The 24,224-nt window shown below is 41.9% G+C and overlaps 1 protein-coding gene across 1 annotated transcript in view; it reads right to left on the bottom strand.

Moving 5' to 3' along the window:
- rab2a (RAB2A, member RAS oncogene family) overlaps window positions 1–24,224 on the bottom strand; it is an 89,118-nt gene that overhangs the window by 51,509 nt on the left and 13,385 nt on the right. The window contains exons 2-4 of the mRNA XM_078216212.1: window positions 11,354–11,425; window positions 7,781–7,848; window positions 1,756–1,838 (exon numbers count right to left, since the gene is read on the bottom strand). Of these exons, the coding sequence (XP_078072338.1) occupies window positions 1,756–1,838; window positions 7,781–7,848; window positions 11,354–11,425 (223 nt within the window). The remainder of the gene's footprint in view (window positions 1–1,755; window positions 1,839–7,780; window positions 7,849–11,353; window positions 11,426–24,224) is intronic.

Raw genomic sequence — 24,224 nt, 5'->3', positions numbered from 1 at the left:
TAATTTATCCAGCATTTTTTTGGCAATACTAATTTCCTTCAATTCCTCCTTCATGCTAGAACCTTGGTTCCTTAACATTTCTGGAAAGTTGTGAAGACAATTGAAGTAGTTGTTTAATTGCTCTGCCATTTTCCTTGTTCTCAATTATAAATTCTCCTGCTTCAGACATTTGCCTTCAGTAATTTAAAAAACTTAATAGAAGCTTTAAACAGTCTGCTTTTACGCTCCTTGCAAGTTTGCTCCCATATGCTAATATGGATTCTAAGTAGCTGCAGCTGAAGACAATCTGGCATACGTGATCACTCTGGACACTAGAACGTCCAACTTCTCATATCGCAGAGGAGGAGCATTCCACATGGCCAAGCTGCCTTGCCATGACTTACCCTTAACTCACTTCCTTTGGTTTAGACAATAAGCACAGCAGAAATGCTCATCAGGTCCTACTTACCAATGCCACTGTTCTTCTTTGGAGGAAAGTAAAAAAAAAAATTAAAGGAGCATCTCCTTCCCCTCTTCACCATACTCCCTCCCTCACACTACAACTTAAGCACTAATGCAGTCCAGAAAAAAAAAGCATGTTACTTAAATGGTGAAAGGTTGCAAAATTTGGTGGTACAGAGGTATCTGGGTATGTTTCATAAAGAGGTACAGTAAGTGATTAGGAAGGCAAATGGAATGCTGGCATTTATTGCAAGGGAAATGGAATATAAAAGTAGGGAAGTTTTACAGCAGCTGTGCAGGGTGTTAGTGAGACCACATCTGGAATACTCGGAACAGTTTTGGTCTCCTAGAAAAAATATATTTCAGTTAGAAGCATTTCAGAGAAGGTTCACTTGATTCATTCCTGGTATAAAGGGCATATTTTATGAAGGAAAATTGAACAAGTCGGGCCTATACTGATTGGAGTTTAGAAGAATGAGGGCTGATTGTATTGAAACACAAGATCCCAAGGGGCTTTGCTAGGGTAAACGCTGGGAGGACCTTTCCATTTGAGAGAGAGAGATTAGAACCAGTTTAAGAATGAGGGCTACCATTTAAAACAGAAATTAGGGGTTTAAGACAGAGATGGAGAATTTATTTCTCCCAAAAGGCCACGTGAAATTCTCTTCCCTGAATGTAGTGGAGGCTGTCATTAAATGCATTCAAGGCCAGGTTAGAAGACAAGGGATTCAAGGGTTATGGAGGGCAGGTGACAAAGTGGAGTTGCAACCACAACAGATTAGCCATCGTCTTAATGAATGGTGGAGCAGGCTCAAGGGGCCGAATGGCCTACTCCTGCTCATACGTCCCAAGATTCCTAACTAATTCTGACAACAAGTTAGTGTATGCACAGGCTATTCAAGTGAGTATCAACTGCAATTATCTTTCTGCACAATAGAAACATGTTAATCCTATTCAAGCTTTAATACGAGTGCCATTTCCACAGACTTGTTAACTGCAATGCTCCAAATTACATACTATCACAAACTAATTTTGGCACAGTCCTGTGGCTTTTCGCATTTAAGGGCTCATTTAAATTAATAGGAAAGGGGTTAAGAAACAATGGGGACTGAAGGAAAAGTTTGAGTCACAAAATTACATACAAAGTGACATTCAAATAACTTAGCTTGATTTCATTGAATATTCATATTTACACTTTAGTGGAATGTATTTTAAGTGCCTAAGTTCTGAAAATAGTTGCATTAAAATTAAGCCAAATTTACCATGAACCAATAACTGTTGATCATAGGATTGAAAACCAAGTTTAAAACTTACCTTGTGATGTCGTACACTAGCAAGGCACCAGCAGCTCCTCTGTAGTAGGATCTTGTGATAGAACGGAAAGACTCCTGACCAGCCTAGTGACAATACAATACAATGTGCAAGCTGTTGTTCTGTTACTTAATCAAGGCATATATGATCAAAGGATTACAAACATGCACTTGTTGGGAGGTGAATGTGTAGGGGAATTTGGATGATAGGTACTAGGCAGCCAGATTCCTATCTAGTCTTTAGAACAGAACAGTACAGCACAGAACAGGCCCTTTGGCCCACAATGTTGTGACGAGCTTTATCTGAAACCAAGATCAAGCTATCCCACTCCCTATCATCCTGGTGTGCTCTATGTGCCTATCCAATAACCGCTTAAATGTTCCTAAAGTGTCTGACTCCACTATCACTGCAGGCAGTCCATTCCACACCCCAACCACTCTCTGCGTAAAGAACCTACCTCGGACATCCTTCCTATATCTCCCACCATGAACCCTATAGTTATGCCCCCTTGTAAAAGCTCCACCCACCCAAGGAAATAGTCTTTGAACGTTCATTGTATCTATCCCCTTCATCATTTTATAAACCTCTATTAAGTCTCCCCCTCAACCTCCTCCGCTCCAGAGAGAACAGCCCTAGCTCCCTCAACCTTTCCTCATAAGACCTACCCTCCAAACCAGGCAGCATCCTGGTAAATCTCCTCTGCACTCTTTCCAGCGCTTCCACATCCTTCTTATAGTGAGGTGACCAGAACTGCATGCAATATTCCAAATGTGGTCTCACCAAGGTCCTGTACAGTTGCAGCATAACCCCACGGCTCTTAAACTCCAACTGCCTGTTAATAAAAGCTAACACACTATAGGCCTTCTTCACAGCTCTATCCACTTGAGTGGCAACATTTAGAGATCTGTGGATATGGACCCCAAGATCTCTCTGTTCCTCCACAGTCTTCAGAACCCTACCTTTGACCCTGTAATCCACATTTAAATTAGTCCTACCAAAATGAATCACCTCACATTTATCAGGGTTAAACTCCATCTGCCATTTTTCAGCCCAGCTTTGCATCCTATCTATGTCTCTTTGCAGCCTACAACAGCCCTCCACCTCATCCACTACTCCACCAATCTTGGTGCCATCAGCAAATTTACTGATCCACCCTTCAGCCCCCTCCTCCAAGTCATTAATAAAAATCACAAATAGCAGAGGACCAAGCACTGATCCCTGTGGCACTCTGCTAGCAACCTGCCTCCAGTCCGAAAATTTTCCATCCACCACCACCCTGTCTTCGATCAGATAGCCAGTTACCTATCCAATCGGCCAACTTTCCCTCTATCCCACACCTCCTTACTTTCATTACAAGCCGACCATGGGGGACCTTATCAAACGCCTTACTAAAATCCACGTATGTGACATCAACTGCCCTACCTTCATCAACACACTTAGTTACCTCCTCAAAAAATTCTATCAAATTTGTGAGGCACGACTTGCCCTTCACAAATCCGTGCTGACTATCCCAGATTAATCTGCATCTTTCTAAATGGTCGTAAATCCCATCCCCAAGAACCTTTTCCACCAACTTACCAACCACCGAAGTAAGACTAAAAGGCCTATAATTACCAGGGTCATTTCTATTCCCTTTCTTAAACAGAGGAACAACATTCGCCACTCTCCAGTCTTCTGGCACCATCTCCGTGGACAGTGAGGACCCAAAGATCAAAGCCAAAGGCTCTGCAATCTCATCCCTTGCCTCCCAAAGAATCCTAGGATATATTTCATCAGGCCCAGGGGACTTATCAACCTTCAGTTTATTCAGAACTGCTAGTACATCCTCCCTCCGAACATCTACTTCCTCCAGCCTATTGGCCTGTAACACCTTCTCTTCCTCAAAAACATTGCCCCTCTCCTTGGTGAACACTGAAGAAAAGTATTCATTCATCACCTCTCCTATCTCCACTGACTCCATACACAAGTTCCCACTACTGTCCTTGACCGGCCCTAACCTTACCCTGGTCATTCTTTTATTCCTCACACAAGAGTAAAAAGCCTTGGGGTTTTCCTTGATCCGACCCGCCAAGGACTTCTCATGCCCCCTCCTAGCTCTCCTAAGCCCCTTTTTCAGCTCATTCCTTGCTAACTTGTAACCCTCAATCGAGCCATCTGAACCTTGTTTCCTCATTCCTACATAAGCTTCCCTCTTCCTTTTTACAAGACATTCCACCTCTTTTGTGAACCATGGTTCCCTCACTCGGCCATTTCCTCCCTGCCTGACAGGGACATACCTATCAAGGACACACAGTATTTGTTCCTTGAAAAAGTTCCACTTTTCATTAGTGCCTTTCCCTGACAGTTTCTGTTCCCATCTTATGCCCCCTAATTCTTGCCTAATCGCATCATAATTACCTCTCCCCCAATTATAAACCTTGCCCTGCCGTACGGCCCTATCCCTCTCCATTGCAATAACAAAAGACACTGAATTGTGGTCACTATCTCCAAAGTGCTCTCCCACAACCAAATCTAACACTTGGCCCGATTCATTTCCCAGTACCAAATCCAATGTGGCCTCACCTCTTGTCGGCCTATCCACATAGTGTCAGGAAACCCTCCTGCACACACTGCACAAAAACTGCCCCATCCGAACTATTCGGATTCTAATCAATGTTTGGAAAGTTAAAGTCCCCCATGACAACTACCCTGTGACCCCCACACCTATCCATAATCTGCTTAGCAATTTCTTCCTCCACATCTCTATTATTTCTTGGGGGCCTACAGACAACTCCTAACAATGTGACCACTTCTTTCCTATTTCTAACTTCAGCCCATATTACCTCAGTATGCAGATCCCCCTCGAAGTGCCTTTCCGCAGCCGTTAAACTATCCTTGATTAACAATGCTACTCCTCCACCTCTTTTACCAGCTTCCCTACACTTACTGAAACATCTATAACCTGGAACGGCCAACAACCATTCCTGTCCTTGTTCTACCCATGTCTCCGTAATGGCCACAACATCGTAGTCCCAAGTACCAATCCACGCCCCAAGTTCATCTACCTTGTTTCGGATGCTCCTTGCATTGAAGTAGACACACTTCAACCCACCGTCCTGTCTACTGGTACCCACCAGTGACACCTTCCCCAATACCTCACTACCCGCAAGACTGACTTCCGGACTACAACTCCTTTTCCCACCACCCTGACAAATTAGTTTAAACCCCCCTGAAGAGCCGTAGCAAATTTCCCTCCCAGGATATTGGTGCCCCTCTGGTTCAGGTGCACCCCGTCCTGTTTGTACAGGTCCCACCTTCCCCAGAATGTGTTCCAATTATCCACGTAGCAGAAACCCTCGCTCCTACACCATCCCTGCAACCACATGTTTAACTGCACTCTGTTCCTCAACTCGCTATCACGTGGCACCGGCAACATACCAGAGATGACCACATTTTTTCTTGGCTCTCAGCTTCCAGCCCAGCTCCCTAAATTCCTGTTTTAAATCCCCGTCCCTTCTCTTACCTATGTCATTGGTACCAATGTGTATCACGACTTGTGACTGTTCCCCCTCCCCCTTAAGAATCCAGAAAACACAGTCCGAGACGTCACGGACGCTGGCATCCGGTAGGCAACATACCATCCGTGAGTCCCTTTTGCTGCCACAGAACCTCCTATTTATCCCTCTAACTAACGAGTCCCCAATAACTATTGCCCTCCCGCTCTCCCCCTTACCCTCCCGAGCCACAGGGACGGACTCAGTGCTGGAGATCTGCTCACTGCAGCTCACCACTGGTATGTCGTCCCCCTCAACTGCATCCAAAGCGGAATACTTGTTGCTAAGGGGAACAACCACAGGGGATCCCTGCACTGACTGCTTCCTCCCAGCCCCTCTCACTGTCACCCATCTATTTTCCTTTCCTGGAGTAACTATATTCATGAAGCTTCTGTCTATGGCCACCTCTACCGCCCTAATGATCCTAAGTTCATCCAACTCCAGCTCCAATTCCCTAACACGGTTTTGGAGGAGCTGCAGATGGATGCACTTCCCACAGGTGTAATCAGCAGGGACACTGACGGCATCCCTCACCTCAAGCATACTGCAAGAGAAACATTGCACTGCCTTCACACCCATCCCCTCTAGATACCTTGCCAATACCACTAGCAGATAGAGTTGCTCCAACGGAACAATAAGCTATTTTCCCCCCCCCTTTTCCTCGGAATCCACACGGACTGAACTTAAGATTTGCAATTTCTGCCCTGTAAAGTGAAGGAGACCTATAGTCACAATTCAGAGCCCCATACTTCTGCACTACAATCACAATGCAGTTACTCTAATCCCAATACCACACAAATCATATTACAAAGTGAACCACAAACTACCCTCAAGTTCTTTACCGCTCAGTTTACAGAAAAATACAATTTTTTTCCTTTTGCTGCAACTATTAACAGCTAATCACTATTTTAACATTTATTACACCACATTGTCGCCGTGGCACCATGTGGTTACTGGATAGCCAAAATTCATCGCCTAGATTGAAACTGGTGAGCAACAAGATGTTCCTTCAATACCTGAACACTGCAAATAGGGGAAGGCAGCGAGAGAGGTCGAGCGGGAACAGGAGGCAGCAAGGGAAGCCAAGTAGGAGAGGAAGGCTTCAGAGTTGTCATTATATAACTGGCTACAGTAATATAGACCGCTATATCAACACAGGCCAATGAGTGCGAGCGTTAGAAGAGCAAATGCAGTGAAATTAGAGTGGTGCAAGAACCACTGAATAAGAAAACTTCAATTATCCTAATATCAACCAGAGTAATATTGTTAGATTGGGAATGGAGGGCTTCTGAAACTTGTTCTGGATAAAAGCCCGAACAGTATGTTTCTAGCTACAAAGTGGCGTCATTGCTGAATCTGGTTCGGGGAATGAAGTTGTTCAAATGCATCACTTGCCAGGAGCAGAATATTCTGGGAAAGTAGTCTAATAAGATTCAGATTAGCTAGGCAAAGGGACAAGTGACAATCTGAAGTCTTATTACTGAATTGGAGGAACACGAATATCAGGGGTTGTTGCAAATATCCAGTGCATAGCTTGTGTGTTAATATGTTAGAGGTAATGTTTAGTTCTGGGAAGATTGTTGTGAAAGTAGGTTAACTAAAATGCTGGGCTTTTGAGATTGCTGGAACACCTAAAAAAAATGACAGTTCAGAAGGTTACAGCAAGTGGGTTTGGCTTAGCTGGAGAATTGGCAACATGATGCCAGCACTGCTCACAAAGAAACACAACCCAGACAGAGGTTTTGTTTTGGGAGTAAAAAACTAAATTAGTTTAAGTATTCAAAGAACCCAGAAAGGCCACTGTCATGGAGTGGGGTGCAGCATAGAGTTCTGGGATTTAATAATGGAGACGAGTACAAAACCAAAGAAATTGTGAATAACCTTCATAAAACGGTTTTGACCATAGATGTCGGAGCAAAATCAAACCATTCAGCCCATAAGTCTGCTCCACCATTCAATAATGATTTGTATGACAAACAGGTTCCTCCTGTGTCACATGATTCTACACACCAAGGACACATCCTGCAAGAGTCATTTTTCCTACATGAGCAAAACAGGGTATGCAGGAGGTAGGACAGGGGAATTTAGATGATAGGAATCTGGCTGCCTACTACCTATCTAGTCTTTCTGCCCTGTAAAGTGAAAGAGACCTAGTCATAAGTCAGAACTCCATCCTTCTGCACTACAATCACAACACAGTTTTTCCTCATTGAATCCCAATACCACACAAATCATATTACAAAGTGAACCACAAACTACCCTCAAGTTTTTCCTTTTGCTAGAACTATTAACAAAGTGAAAGCAGGGAAAGAATTGAATTTTACATTTAGATTAACAGACAGCTACAGTAACAAGCACAAAAGTCAACTAAGTCAATTTATATTTATCTGTTTATATAAGCAGTACTAGTTAGACAAGACTGATCCAGTATGCACATCAGTTTAGCAATCAAAAGGAGACATTAAAAAAAAACTAAAATGGAGGAACAGACTTACAGTATCCCAAATCTGAAGTTTTATTTGTTTTCCATCAATGGTTATCATTCGAGCCCCAAATTCTACACCTAAATCAAATGAGAAAAAAAATTAATGTGCATGCACAAGATGGTTTTGAAGGACCAATCCTCAATGAGGTTTTGGAGCCAATGAGGGTACAATGACTTGAAAATCTTTAAAGTCTAGACATTTACTTTAAGTGAAATTTTGCATTCCACCAAATTATGCAAGTGACATTGAATATTTTGCACGAAAGCCTGTAAACTTAGCTGAATGCAATGCACAGTGCAATTTAGTGACAAGTGGCAACAATATTTTAATATTGGTTGTGACGACGTTTAGATTGTTGATTTCATTTATCTAAATGATCAACTTCATCAGATTTTGATTTTACTAACATTCATGAAGTTGTTCTATTGTGTGTATGAATTTCATGTGCATTATATAAAATGCTTACATATTCCATAATTATTCAAATTTTTGGACATCTGTTTGACTTTTAATAATTATACATAAAAGGTTATAGGAAATAGCAGTAGGCCATAAGGTCCCTTGAGCCTGCTCCATCATTGAAGATCATGGATAATCCTCAATCTCAATTCCACTCTCCCACTAATCCAAAAATCTATTGACTTCAGCCAATGACCTAGCACCCACAACCCTGAGAAGTGAATAGATCCAAAGATTCACAATCCTCTGGAATTTCCCCTCATCAGTCCAAAATGGCTGTGCTCTTATCCTGAACCTATCCCCCACACCCATCCCTAGTTCTAAACTCTCCAGGGGAAAATCATAATAAATGATTTTCTAAATGCCTTGTTGCCAGCATTTCTTCAGTAATTGACTTGAATATTTCCCAACAACTGATGTCATCTTCAAATCCATTCCAAGTTTGAGAGAGCTCAAAAGATTATAATCAGCACATCCACCATCTCTGCAGAGTTCTTTCAGAATCCCTTTTAGGACTTTGGCCACTGGGTCTTGACAATTTATTAGCTTCCAGTTCCATCAATTTATTTACTATTACTATTATTATGACTAATTACTTGAATACCCATGAAAGTTACATTTTCACATCCAGTCAACATGTGAATTAAATGCAGAAGTTGCAAGCACATTGAAATATTTTTGGAAAAGGTACGCTTAAAACATGTAGCATATTGTGTATGAAGTACAATTCAGTTTAACCTAGAGTTCTGATCATTACAAACCCCTAGCAACGATTCCTCACCAGGTTTCCTCTCTCTCCTCCTGCCACTTTAATTACCACCCTCCCCATAGTTTTGAACAGTCCATCTACAACTCTTCCTTTCTCAACTGCTCCATTTCTGGAGACAGGCTCTTGACCTGTATCTACTATACTTTCTCCAACTCCCACAAATACCTTGATTACATTCCTTCTCATCCAGATTTCTGCAAGACTGAATTTCATTCTCAGTTTCTCTCATTAAATCTTTTCTAACGATGCAATTTTCTATACCAGTGTTTCCAATGACTTTCCCTCCCACCCAGAACCACAATGGACGGAAGGTATGGACAAGGTAACCCGGTCAGCTTCCAGTCATTGGATCATCCTCAGCATCAAGGTTCTCTCTTTCCTTCTCAGGTGAAGGCAAACATTCCTTCACTACACCCTGGTCCACTCTTCTATTGTGGCTAATGACCTGCCCTTTCCCATGGAAGTACAGGAAATGCAAAACCTTCCCCTCTCCAGGTTAAATTGATTTAATTGCACTTTTAAAATTTAGCATTCTGTAGATACTGTTTATAATGCAATCCAATGAATTCCCATAGTGCAGGAGGAGGCCATTTGGCCCATCACAGTTGCCTCCACACTGAAGACCACAGACAAACTGGGAGATTGCTTTTAAAACACCTCTGTTCAATCTGAAGGAGTATACAGGATAAAAACAAGAGGAACCCTCAAGCCTGCTCTGTCAACAAGATCACAGGTGAACCTCTAAATTAGCTCCATCTTTCCACCCTACACGCACATCTCAATTCTTTTACTTCTTCTAGAATATATTTAATGATTGAGCACCCACAGCCTTCAGAGATGGGGAATTCTGACGATTAAGAAATTTCTCATCTGTCCTAAATGGCAGACCAGTTATCAGAGACTGGCCCCTAGTAGACACTCAAATTAGGGGCAAACAATCCCTTAGTGTCTATGCTTTCAAATGCTCAGAATCGTGTTTCAATGAGATCACCTCACGTTACACAATCTCTCCTCCTAGCTAAAGTATATTTGTCCCAAGGTAAAGCAACCAATACATAGAGTATTAAGAATGGTTTCAAAAATCCTATAATAATTGTAGCAAGACATCTTCACATCTATAGTCCAACTCCCTTGCCATTAAAGCAAACATTTTAGCTAGGCCTCTAATTTGCTAATTGCACCTGCATGTTAACTTTGTAATTCATGTACAAGAGCCTCCCAAGTCTGAGTGCCAACATTTACTAAGGAGGCAATGGCATATTGGAATTACTGTACTAATAGAGGACATGGAGACAGTTTCAAATTCCACCATGGCAGCTGGCAATTAATAAATCTGGAACATAAAGATAGCCACAGTAATGTTGACCATGACAACGATATCAATTGCAAAAATCCATCTGGTTCACGAATGCCCTTTACGGAAGGCACAATGTCATCCTTTCCTGGTCTGGCCTATATTTGACTCCAGCCCCACAGCAATATGGCTCTTAATTACCCTCAAATCACTCAGTTCAGTCGGGGTGGGCAAAAAGCTGCTGTTGTCAGCAAGCAGTCTCTTACCTTTTTAAAAAAAAAAATCAACTTTTCCACTCTTCCCACTGATCCACTAGTCTTGAAAATGCCTGCATGTGCCTAGCTGGCGTCTGCCTGTTAACCAACACTCAATCCATGCCATTACCCCAGTCCTGATCTGACAGTTTTAAATTTTCCACCCTACTCCAATTTCTGCCCCCGGACCACCTAAATCATTCCATTAAAGCTCTAGGAACCATACCTCATCTTTCGAGGAAGCATTGTACATTCTTCCAGATAACTGAATTCACCAATTTAACTTTTTTCCCCAGAACGTAACATTGGTAATGACGCTAAACATCTGGACCCATCTTTCATTTCCTTACTTGCTCCACCATCCATCTTTCCATAATGCCTGCATCACACCTATGACAGCTTCCATTTTGTTCTACCCCTCCCTTTCCCAGCTTATAATTTCATCAAGCTTTTACACTAACTTTGTTTTGTTGAAAGTTAAACTTCTCTACATAAAAGGTGCTTGCCTGGTCACATGAGCATTTCCTACTTTAATTTCAAATTTCCCCAACCACAGTATTTTACTTGAGCAGTATACTGGCTTATCACATCTAGGAAGGGATAAACTACTAGAGGGACACGCAACATACACAGCAAATCCTGTCCTCATTCATCATCCACACACAATCTAGCAGGATGTCATCTAATAACAAATGAGGAACACAAGATAGCTTGCCTTCATGTGAATTTATATGGTAAACACTAAGATTTCTGTTGGGGGAGACAAGGAGGCAGTCAAAGGGATGTTAAGCTTAATATGCACTCACCAATGGTAAGATCGTGAACAGGTTGAAATCTCTTGTCTGTAAATTGTAGTAATAAACATGACTTTCCCACACCTGTAAAATAATTGAGATTCCTATTAAAATGTTAAACTACGTACACATGTATAAAGGGTAATTGGCAAACAGTACCAAAATACATAATTTTGCAAAAAAGGAATTGCATAATGAATCACAAAAGCAAAGCAAATCAGACAAACAATGCCACAAATTGTTAAGGTTTTACCGATTTTAAAGTTCGTCTGCTCCACCTCAACACCTGAAATTTTAACTCTTGCCTACTGTTTAATTGGGGAAACCCAACATTCATATTTGATTCAAAACATTAAATCCTTCTCCAGACACTGCCAGACCTCCTGGGTATTTCTAGCACATGGTTTTTATTTCAGTTTTCCAGTGTGCAAAGGGAGGATTGTTTGCCCTGTGGCACACTATTGCTCATGTACTAAATGAATACCATTTGTCAGATAACAAACATGGGTTCACCAGTGGAAATCATAGAATTGAAGTGAGATGACAGCACAAATTAAATCATTCAACGCAGCCTATATTGCTGTTTATTCTACAAATTAGTGTTAATCACAGCCCTTTATTCCCATTTCCCACATCCATATATCAAAACTATTTTGATTGTTATGATAACCACACCAATTACTGATAGTGACAGCGGCAAATGCAACAACTTGCATTTATAAATCACACCTTGTGAAAGAAACATCAAGGCATCTTAATGAAACAAAATTTAATACCAAGTCACAGAAGAGGATATTAAGACAGATTATTCATTAGTCTATTACTTGAACTCCGATCAAGAGGTCTGGGAATATATAGCAGACTGGATAGGTAGCTGGAAGACAGAGTGGAGTGTAAGGATAAAAGGTAGCAATCAAGAGTGACACAAGATGGAAAATAGGGTCCCACAAGAATCAGCGCTGGGACCACTATTGCACAATTTGGATTCATTTCGAATGTGGATTCAAAAACACAAATCAGATGACTTCAAATTGTTTAGGGGAGAAGACTCAATACCAAAGAAACTGCAGTACAATAAACACAAGGTTAACTAGTAGAATGGGCATATAATTGTCAAATGAATTTCAAAGCCGCTAAGTGTAAGATATTACATTTTGCCAAGAAAAATATGGTGGTCACATTTGCAAAGCAAAAATCTAAATGGGGTACTGGAACAAAGATCTGGGAGTACAAATACATAAATTACAAGTTGCAACACAGTTAAATAAGCATATCAAGCACAAGAGTTATTTCGAGGGAAAGAATTGAAAAGTACATAAGTTATGCTAAACTTGGATCATACTTTGCTTAGGTCACACGGACTACCATTTAGTGTTTTGGTAACCATACTACGGTAAAGCCCATTACTTTGATTTGTAGAGGAGCGTAAAAGATTTACAAGAGGATGATTGCAGAAATGAGGGGTTATATCCATCATGCTGGATTTCTTTGCCTAAAAATGGATGAAGGGTGACCCAATAGAGGTCTTCAAAATGACAAAAGGCTTTGAACTAGACAGACGAATTGTTCCCACATAACTAGCGGCGATCAAGAGAAAATAGTTAGAGAAATCCAACAGGGAATTCAGAAAAGCCTTTTACTCAGAATAGTGAGAGTCTGGAGTTTGTTATTGTGGCGAATATATGTATAGATGTATGGGTACATTTGAAGGAAAAGGGAAAAAGATGGAGAGATAAAAGTTAACTAAGAATGGAAGGAGGTTTGCATGGAAAATGTCCAAAAGATTGGTCAATGAGGTCGGTGGGTTTCAAGAAGAATCTTGGGAGAAGCCAAAATGTTTTTCCTGCCATCTCAAATTTAAACCAGTACCAATGGACTCAACCATTGACCCAATCCTAACTATTCAACAATGTTAAACTGCACTTTCAAATTGCACTGTAAGTGTTGTTCTCCAAATCAGTCCCCATTTTTCTGAAGATTTTCTCCAATGAATCTCCAGATCATTGCTATGTTAACATTATCACTTTACTATTAAGCCCAAAACGGACATAATGTTCCAACTCGCTAACTTTCATATATTCACCATTATATATTAAATGTGAATTTCAGAGCCAGCGTGAGGCTAGGTTTGTAGGTCATATGTCCCAAAGGCTAGCAGATCGTATCAAACAGCAAGTCCCTTCTGCTGTTCACAATGGGCAAAATACAGACCTTTCCCAACTAGTCCATGCAACATTTGGTGTAATTCAGTGATTGGACCACATTTGCCAAATAATCCTCTGAAAAATTATGCACTCAACCAATTGAAGACAGTTAGTCTAGCTGTCTGCATGGCACATTCGCGTGTACTGGAAGCTACATGTATTAAGACATAGTGCCCTGTTCTTGCAGATGGAGAACATGTACACATATTGCATCTGTTTAACTAAACAAAAGTGATTAGTCACTGGTTCATTCCACAGAGCAATGCCTTGACCAGAGTCAGGTTGCCTGGTTTAAATTTTGAACAATGCTCGACATGGTCTGGCACATTATCCTTTACCAAAGTCAACTTGCCAATCAATCAGCATTTCTCTTAGTGTAAAGTTGTCCCCCAGCCATTGCTTTTCTTGAGATTGCCCTGGGTGCAAGACAAAACAATTGGACCAAGGGTCTTTTACCAGCCATATATCCCATTTGTTGCTTTTTATATAAACATCATCATCAACATGGTGCTTCTTGTAATATTTTATAAACATGAAACCCAAATCCCTCAGCTCCTCTGCTTCCCTCAATGTATACTTGCATCAAAAAAAAAAATCAAAATGCATTAACCCATATTGAATTTCAAACCTTTTCACTATCTTATCAATATGCCTTGCAGTTTCCTCGGTCCTCAGAATTAACTTGTATATGGTTTACACAAATGGTTCCAGAATAGGACAGAGTCAGTGAAACTGTCCTGAATTCCTATCTGTTACCTTCCTTCTAATTAGTTTGAGATTTGTGCTCTAGAACTAGCTGCACCCCAAACACTGTTCCAGTACAGCTCCAATACTGACATCAAGCCAACAATATGGAATATTGTCCAGGTTTATCCTGTCCACAAACACCAAGACAAAGCCAACCCGACCAATTATCGCTAAAATAAAAGCAAAATATTGCAGATGCTAGAAATTTGAATTAACAGAAAATGTTGGAAACACTCAGCAGGCCTGGCAGCCTCTATAGAGATAAACAGAACTAATGGTTCAAATCAGTACGACTCTTCAATGCTCAAGTGTCTCAGCTCTTGACCTCATTAAAGCTTTAGTTCAAACTGGACAAAAAGAGTGTTGAACTAAGACAAAATGAAAGTAGCTGCCTTGACATCAAGGCAGCATTTAACAGAGTACAGCATCACACCATCTTCAGTTGCTTCAATGATGCTTCCTCCATCAGGTGGTCAGAAACAGGCATGTTCACAGATGATTGCACCATTTGCAACTCCTCAGAAACTCACGCAATCCTTGCCCATATGCAGCAAGACCTGCACAACATTCAGGCTTGGGCTGACAAGGGGCAAGTGACATTTGTGCTACAGAAGTGCCAGGCAATGGTCATTTCCAAGAGAATCCAACCATCACTCCTTGACAGTCAATGGCATTATCATCACTGAATTCCCACTATCGATATCCTGGAGGTCAAAACTGACCAAAAAGGGAACTGGATCATACACAAGTACTGTGGCTATAAGAGCAGGTCAGATACTGGATTTCTGCATGTGCAACTCACCTCCTGACTCCCTAAAGCCTGTTTACCATTTTCAAGGCACAAGCCAGAACTGCGATGGAATACTCTCCACTTGCCTGGATGACTGCAGCTCCAACACTCAAGCAGCTCAATACCATCCAGAACAAAGCAGCTCACATGACTGGGATCCCATGCACCACTATAAACTTTCACTCCTTCCACAATTGATACAGCCGCATGTGTCATCTACAAGATGTAGTGCAGCAATCCACCAAGACTGCTTCAACAGCATCTTCCAACCAGTGACCTCTATCAGTTAGAAGGGCAGCAAATGCATGGAAACATCAACACCTGCATGTTCCCCTCCAAGCCACACAAATCACAGAATTGTTACAGTGCAGGAGGCGGCCACACAGCCCATGTCTGCACCATCTCTCCAAATGAATATTATGACTTAGTGCCATTCCCCCTTTTCCCCATAAACGTTCACATTATTTCTATTCAAATTATTATGTAATACCCTCTTGAATGCCTCTATGGAAGTAGCCTCACCAAAACACTTCCAGGCAAGCCCTGACCAACTTACTGTGAAAAAGATTTTTCTCATCACATTTGCTTCTTTTGCAAATCTTTAAATCTGTGCCATTTCTCAATCATTTTGCAAATGGGAACAGTTTCTCCCATCTACTGTCCAGCCCCTTGTCCACAAACTTTAAAACTGCCTCCTGCACACCAAGATCTAGATAGATCAGGAAAAACAAGGGTCCCAATACTGACCCCTGGGGAACTATAACCTTTCTCCAGTCTGAAAAATGCCCATTACTCACCGTTTCCCATTGCTTAATTTTGTAACCACATTGCTACTGTCTCTTTTATTCCATTAACTATACTTTTTCTCAAGTCTGTTGTATGATAAGGTATCAAATGCCTTTTAGACTGACTTGGAACTACATCTCTTGACTTCACTTTCACTGGAACTTCCTCCCAAACAGCACAGTATACCTGCACCACATGGACTGTAGCATTCAAGGCAGTGGCTCACCACCACTTTCTCAAGGACAGTTAGGGATGAGCAGCAAATGCTGGCCTAGCCAGTGACACACACATCGCATAAAAGAATGACACAAAATGCTGTCCTTTCATTACTTTGATCCCTCCTCAAATCAGCTACGGAGTACCATGAATACAGCTCTCTTGGAAGTCCACACATCGCAGCCATCGTCTTTTCAAGAGTTCACCAAGCATGATCCTCCTTTCAGTCCTGCCTGCTTTGAATTATTTTCTCTTCCAGATATTTGCTAAGTTCAGATTCGACACTAAAGCAGCACAAAATTTATTAAAGATGTGAAAATAACTAGCCTATGAGCATGCATCTTAGCTGACTGCCTTTCAAAACTATGAAACTCAGCCCACTCTCCAGCCCTCCGACATACATCATTCAGTTGAACTGAGAAACAATTATGACTTTTCTGTTACTTTGTCTTCTCAGTTCTGTCAAGATCCTTCACTTTGGATTTCCCCATGAAGAAAAAAAGTCCAAAGCATCTAACCTGCCAAACAGTCAAACAAACAATTAAAACTCCAGGAGTGCGCATTAGGCCCAAATTAAAAATAAACAAAAAGTTGATATGACTAACAATAAAAGGACATCAGCTCAGACCGCTTGGCAACCAAAAGGCCAGGCCCTTTTAAAAGAACTGCAGAAAAACATGATTAAAATACATTTCTTAAAGGCACAGTAGCATCACAGTGCAGTACTGTGGGTACACGCACTGCCAGAGGTGCTGCCTTTTAGATGATACATTAACTCAAGGCCCCACCTGCCTGCTCGGGTGGACATAAAAAATTCCATGCCACTACTTTTGGTAAAAGCAGACGAGCTATCCCCATGGTCCTGGCCATCACACAAAACAGATTACCTGGACATTATCACATTACTGTTTCTCGAAGTTTGCTGTGTCACATTTACTACACTTCAAAAGTACTTTTGGTTGTTTTAAAAAATATGCTAGATCATAGATTCTCTACAGTGCAGAAGGAGTCTATTCGGCCCATTGAGCCTATACCAACAATCCCACCTAGGCCCTATCCCTGTAACCCTACGTATTTACCCTGCTAGTCCCCGACACTAAGGGACAATTTAGCATGGCCAATCAACCCAACCTACACATCTTTGGAGTGTGGGAGGAAACTGGAGCACCTGGAAGAAACCCACGCAGACATGGGAGAAGGTGCAACCTCCACACAGACAGTGACCTGAGGCCGGAATTGAACGTGGGTCCCTGGGTGCTGAGAGGCAACAGTATATTTTTCTTTAGTAGCTCTTCAGGAGAATTTTCTTGATCAGTAATGTTTGTGGCTCAATGAGGAAGGAGGCATTGCTTGATCTGGTTTTGGAGAAAGGAGATGGGTAAATGGATAAAGTGCCAGATGAGGGAAATTTAGGGAACCACAATAATATTACAAGGCTTAGTCAGTTATGTAAAAGGACACAACAACCTAGAGTACAAATGGCGAGAAAGGACCTGTCCAGGTAAATTGGAATCAAAGGTTGGGAGCAAAACTGTAATAACAATGGACTGCCTTTAAGGAAAGATACTTCGGGTATAGTCAGAGGTGAACTCCCATGGGGTGGGCAACCGAAGTGCTAGCTCCCTGGATGATGAAAGAGCGAGCACAAGTAGGAGAAGCAAACCAAATGGCACATCAAACCTGCTCTGCTACATAATGCGATTCTGGATTTCAATTCCATTCTCCCACCTGTGCCCTATATCCCTTAATTCTATAATATCTAAGCCACCCATAAATGTATTCAACAATGGAGCATCCAGAACCCCCTTGGGGGTAGAAAATTCCACAAAGATTGACAAAGCTTTGGAGGTGAAGTAATTTTCCCTTTCAGTCCTAAATGATCAGTCCCTTATACTGAAGCTGTATCCATGTTTTAGATGCCCTGACCTGCAGAAAAATCTCAGCATCCACCCTACCAAGCTCCTTTAGAATTCTGTAGGTTTCAATGAGAACCTGACATGTTATGCACTAATGTTTTACTCACATTCCTCACTCCTGCTTTAACTACTGTACACAATTTGACTATGAATCGACTCTTTCCTCACACCTTATTTTCAAACTGAGCCTCCCATTTTCTAGTTTAAATATCTGGCAACCACTCTACTTATCCTTTCCACTGAGACCCCGGTACTAGCCCTGTTCAGATGGAGTTCATCCCACTGGTGCAGGTCTTTTCTCTCCCAGAATCAGTGCCAGCATTCCCATAAAAACAGAAACTTTGTTCACTTCTCAACATCAGCTCATAGTTCACATAATAATCAATAATAATAATAGCCCTTGAGACTCCATTCTTAGCTATTGGCACTCTCCAAGCCGAAATGGCTTCCCCACTCTTCTGTATATTGTTGGTCCCAATATGGATCACAACAACTGGATCCGACCCTCCCTCTCCAATATCCTTTCAACCATGTTTAAGATATCATTCACCTTGGCACCAGGTAGGTAACATACTGGTCACCTGTCCACCCTAATTACTGAATCCCCTACAAATACATTACCTTTTTCCTCCTCCTCTTTCCCCACCCACCCCGCCTTGGACAGACTCCTGCTTTAAGATGTTGTGATCACCATTCTGGTTGTCTTTTTGAGAGTATTGTTCATATTCTGTTAGTAAGTACAGTGTAGCTGCTAGATTAGATTGGATTCTTGACTGCTCTCATACCCAATTTCCCCTCACTGTATCTTATCATACTAACCCTGGTGTGATCCTGCATACCTACAGGGTGTAACTAAGATCTGGAGCAAGCCATCCAGATACTTATACCAATCCCTTAAGTGTCAGAGTGCCTCTAACTCACTGAGCCAAAGAGATTCAAGGTGGAGATGCTTACTGATGTGTTTGCTTGCGACAGTTTTGCTGTCGACAATCTTCTGTCCAGACACAGTTTGCTCTGTCTTCATTATGTTTGTTCCAAGTTGTATTTTTGTATTCACACCATGAACTTGCTCAAATTATTGGAGTATTTTCAATTATTGGAGTATTTTCAATTACTGCCTCAATCTTAGACAAGCAATAGGTATTGAGGCAAAAAACAAAACACTTTCTTTCCCTCTGCCCCAAATGCCAAACCTTTTCAAGATTCACCCCATATCTGACCACTTTTTGCAACCAATTAGTTTGTTCATCTCATTGGCAGTTATAACACTTGAGGTACTTAAGGGTACTAGTGCTATTACCACCTTAATTCAGCTCAAGTTTAATTGCCAATTACATGCAGCAACTTCATGGAACCCTATCTGCTAATTGGCACTGCATTTAGTCAATGTTGGGAAAACCTGCCAGTGCAGTCAGTGGACAACACCAGTCTTTCCACCCTAGTTGACACTGCCAAAATATTGGAAAAAGCATTACATTCAGAGCTAATGGGGCAACACAAGTTGTCCAACAGCTTGCAGTGATTTGCAATTCATGAAGCATGTGCCCCTCACCACACAATCTGCTAGCTGGTTTATACATTGATGTTGTTCAGTTTTTTTCATAAAAGCAAATTCTAGCGTATTATTTGATTTGGCTTTTAATGTCACTTTAGTAAATTAATTGCTTGAGAAAAGTTCAGCTAATAAGTCAATAACTAAATTAAAACATCTAAAAAACCACTGACTCAAAATTGAATGCGCTAATCTCTTCAGAACCATGACTTCTGCAATGAAGACTTTACAGCCAATGAAATACTTTATGGAGGGTTGTAATGTAGGGAACAATGCCAAGACCTTTTAAAGTGCACCTGAAACATCAGAACAGGCAGACAGGTCTCAACTTGGCTTTCAGTGAAAGCTAGATTGTGCGCTCAAATTTGTAGTGGAACCTGAACTCAGAACTTTCTGGTTCCGATGCAAGAAAGCTTGGTTCACCTGCAAACAGATACCCATTAACTCAAGGATATTTATAGAATTAATTCAGAGAAATTTGTTGAGGTCTGAAATTCAATTATATTTTATAAAAGACAAGAAATGTAGATAATTTTTATTACAGCTGGACTGTTAATATACCAACACATCACCAAACCTTTAATAACTTAAAAAGTGTTGTTGAGGAAGAATAATGTTACATTTAGTCCATTGTTTGCCTTGCTGATTAAATTCACATTGGGCCAGACGGCTAACAGAGCGCACTACCATTCATGTGGAAAGCAGACAGCAACTTTTGTTGGAAGTACTTGTGCTATTAAGCAAACGTTACTGTCCAAGATGTACCGCTTCCCCGTAAGCTGCACAAAAGAACATTTCACCATCTGGCTCCCCATTCAAAAGGATTGTGTATTGATGTCATTGGTGCAGATTAAACTGGGGGCTAGTCCATTTTTAATGACATGCACATCAATTACTAGCAAACAAATCTGCTAAAAAACTGCTAGTATAGATTTGATGCTTCTATGAGTTGGAAAATATTAAAGAATGTAAATATTTATTTTTTGTCCTTTATCGCTTTTCCTTAATCCAATCTTTCTTTTCTTCTTTCTCTCCTCCCCCCCTCCCTTGGTGTCAAATGTTCCAACTTCACTCCTGGTTCAGAATCTATGCTGCCCAATTCTTTAATCTTATTGGCTGAGACAGTGGTGTACCTGTTCAGATTTGGATGTCCCACTGAAAGCAACTTGCAACAGACTTCCCAATGGGGTTTTGCATAGCAAGTGTCATTGGTTTGCTGCTCACAGCAAAATCTGGCACTCCAACAGTAACTAGTTATCAATTGTATACAGTCTAGATGTATACATCATTGTTTACATTCACCATTTTGCTTAGTAACACTAGTTAAATTGTATTGCAGAATGTAGGAATGTGATGGTGGGGTGAGAGAAAGGAGGAAAAAAAATAATTAGACTAAAGGCCAAGATCAAGCCCAAGATGGGGTGCAATGCTTATCATGTCAGTCTCTTGTAGGGACCATGAAATGGATTCAATTGGAATTTGTTTTTTAGAGCAAGGAATGGATTTTGGTTTGCCTGGTCCACTCTTGAGCATTGGCTTTGTAACTAAGAATGGAGTAAAGAACTTAAGAATAAAAAAGTTACTACCCATGTTCTATAGCTGCTAACCTTTCTTTATCGGATCTGGGCATCACTAGCTAGACCAGCATTTATTCCCCAGCCTTTGTCCTAGAGAAGGTGCCTTCCAGAACCGTTGCAGTCCAAGGTGTAGGTACATCCACAGTGCTATTAGGGATGGAGTTCCAGGATTTCGACCCAATGAAAAAAATGACGATATATTTCAAAGTCACAATGGTGAGTGACTTGGAGAGTAACCTCCAGGTGGTGGTGTTCAGATATCTGCTACTCTTGTCTAAATGGTAGTGGTCATGGGTTTAGAAGGTGTTGACTAAGGAACTTTGGCAAGTTCCTGCAGTGCACCTTGTAGATGGTACACTGCTGCTGTGGTGGTGGAGGAATTGAATGTTTGTGGGAGAGGTAGCAACCAAGCAGGCTGTTTTGCCCTAGATGGTGTAAAGCTTTGAGAAGCTCATCCAGGCAAGTGGAGTGCTCTTCATTACATACCTGACATGTGCCTTGTAGATGGTGGACAGGCTTTGTGGAGTCAGTATTTATGTGGCTAGTCCAGTTCACTTACTGGTGGTAATCCCTAGGATGTTGATAGTTAAAGTAAAGTTTATTTATTAGTCACAAGTAGGCTTACATTCACAATGCAATGAAGTGACTGTGAAAATCCCCTATTTGGCACATTTCTGCACCTGTTCGCGTACGTTGAGGGAGAATTTAGCACAGCCAATTCACCTAACCTGCACATCTTTTGAACTGTGGGAGGAAACCAGAGCACCCGGAGGAAACCCACGCAGACACAGAGAATATGCAAACTCCACACAGACTGTGACCAAGCAGAGTATCGAACCTGTGTCCCTGGTGCTGAGAGACAGCAGTGCTAACTGCTGTGCCACTGTAGTGATGGTAATACTATTGAATATGAAGGGACAATGGTTAGATCCTCTCTTGTTGGAGAGAGTCATGGTCTGTCACTTGCATGGCACAAACGCTACTTGCCACTTGTCAGCCCAAGTCGTGATATTGTCCAAGTCTTGCTGCATTTGGACATGGACTGCTTCAGAATCTGAGCAATCATGGAACAAACATCCCCATTTCTGACCTTATGATGGAAGTAAGTCACTGATGAACCATGAAGATGTTGGGCCTAGGACACGACCCTGAGGAACTCTTGCAGTGATGTCCTGGAGCCGACATGATTGATACCCATCCCCTAATTCCATCTACTCGAGTTTTACTAGGGCTCCTTGATGCCTCACTTGGTCAAATGCTGCCCTGATGTCAAGGGCTGTCACTCTCACCTCAGGCATTCAGCTCTCTTATCCATATTTGAAGCAAGACTGTAATGAGCTCAGGAGCTGAGTGACAGTGTAGAACCCAAATGGAGCATCCAACAGTAGGTACAGCCAAGTGCTGCTTGATAGCACTATTGATAACCCGTTCGATCACTTTACTGATGAGCAAGAGTAGACTGCTGGGACAGTAATTGGCCAGGTAGGATTTGGAAAATTGTGTACAGGATTTAGAAACATAGAAAAACTACAGCACAAACAGGCCCTTCGGCCCCACAAGTTGTGCCGAACATATCCCTACTTTCTAGGCCTACCTATAACCCTCCATCCTATTAAGTCCCATGTACTCATCCAGGAGTTTCTTAAAAGGCCCTATTGAGTTTGCCTCCACCACCACTGATGGCAGCCGATTCCACTCACCCACCACCCTCTGTATGAAAAACTTCCCCCTAACATTTCCCCTGTACCTACCCCCCAGCACCTTAAACCTGTGTCCTCTCGTAGCAGCCATTTCCACCCTGGGAAAAAGCCGAGAGTCCACCCGATCCATGCCTCTCAACATCTTATATACCTCTATTAGGTCTCCTCTCATCCTACATCTCTCCAAGGAGAAAAGACCGAGCTCCCTCAGCCTATCCTCATAAGGCATGCCACTCAATCCAGGCAACATCCTTGTAAATCTCCTCTGCACCCTTTCAATCATTTCCACATCCTTCCTGTAATGAGGCGACCAGAACTGAGCACAGTACTCCAAGTGGGGTCTGACGAGGGTCTTATAAAGCTGCATCATTATCCCCGGACTCCTAAACTCAATCCCTCAATTGATAAAGGCCAGCACACCATACGCCTTCTTAACCACCTCCTCCACTGCGGGGCCGATTTGAGAGTCCTATGGACCTGGACCCCAAGGTCCTTCTGATTCTCTACAGTACTAAGAGTCTTTCCCTTTATATTGTACTCCTTCATCCCATTTGACCTGCCAAAATGGACCACTACGCATTTATCTGGGTTGAAGTCCATCTGCCACTTCTCCACCCAGTCTTGCATCCTATGTCCCTCTGTAACTTCTGACATCCCTCCAGACTATCCACAACCCCACCAACCTTCGTGTCGTCAGCAAACTTACCAACCCATCCCTCCACTTCCTCATCCAGGTCATTTATGAAAATTACAAACAGCAAGGGTCCCAGAACAGATCCCTGGGGCACACCACTGGTGACTGACCTCCATTTAGAAAAAGACCCATCTATACACACACTCTGCCTCCTTTGGGCAAGCCAGTTCTGGATCCACAGGGCAGCAGCACCTTTACTTGGGCAATTTTCCACATTAGGAGATGTCAGTGTTGTAACTGTACTGGATCATCTTGGCTAGGACGCGGCAAATTCTGAGGAACAGGTCTTGAGGACTATTGAGTGAATATTGTCAGGACCCCCATGTAATGGGCTCTTCCATCATTAAGGATAGGGATATTTGTAGAGTCCCTACCCCTAGTGAGATGTTTAATTGTCCATCACCATTCATGGCTGGATGTGGCAGGACTGCAAAGTTAAATCTGATCCGTTGATTGTGGGATTGCTTAGCTCTATTACTTGCTGTTTGGCATACAAGTAGTCCTATTTTGTAGCCTCACCAGGTTGACACCTCATTTTTAGGTCTTGCTCTCTTGTGCTCTATATTGAACCAGGGTCGAATTCCTGGCTTGATAATAATGGTAGAGTAGGGAGTCATGCCAGGCCATGAGGTTACAAATTGTGGAGGAGTACAATTCTGCTGCTGATGACCCACAGCACCTCATGGTTGCCCAGTTTTGAG

Source organism: Mustelus asterias, chromosome 7 (genome assembly GCF_964213995.1).
Source record: "Mustelus asterias chromosome 7, sMusAst1.hap1.1, whole genome shotgun sequence".
In the NCBI taxonomy this organism is placed as follows: Eukaryota; Metazoa; Chordata; class Chondrichthyes; order Carcharhiniformes; family Triakidae; genus Mustelus; species Mustelus asterias.
Note: the sequence above shows the minus strand (reverse complement) of the source record. Positions and strands in the feature narration are given on the sequence as shown.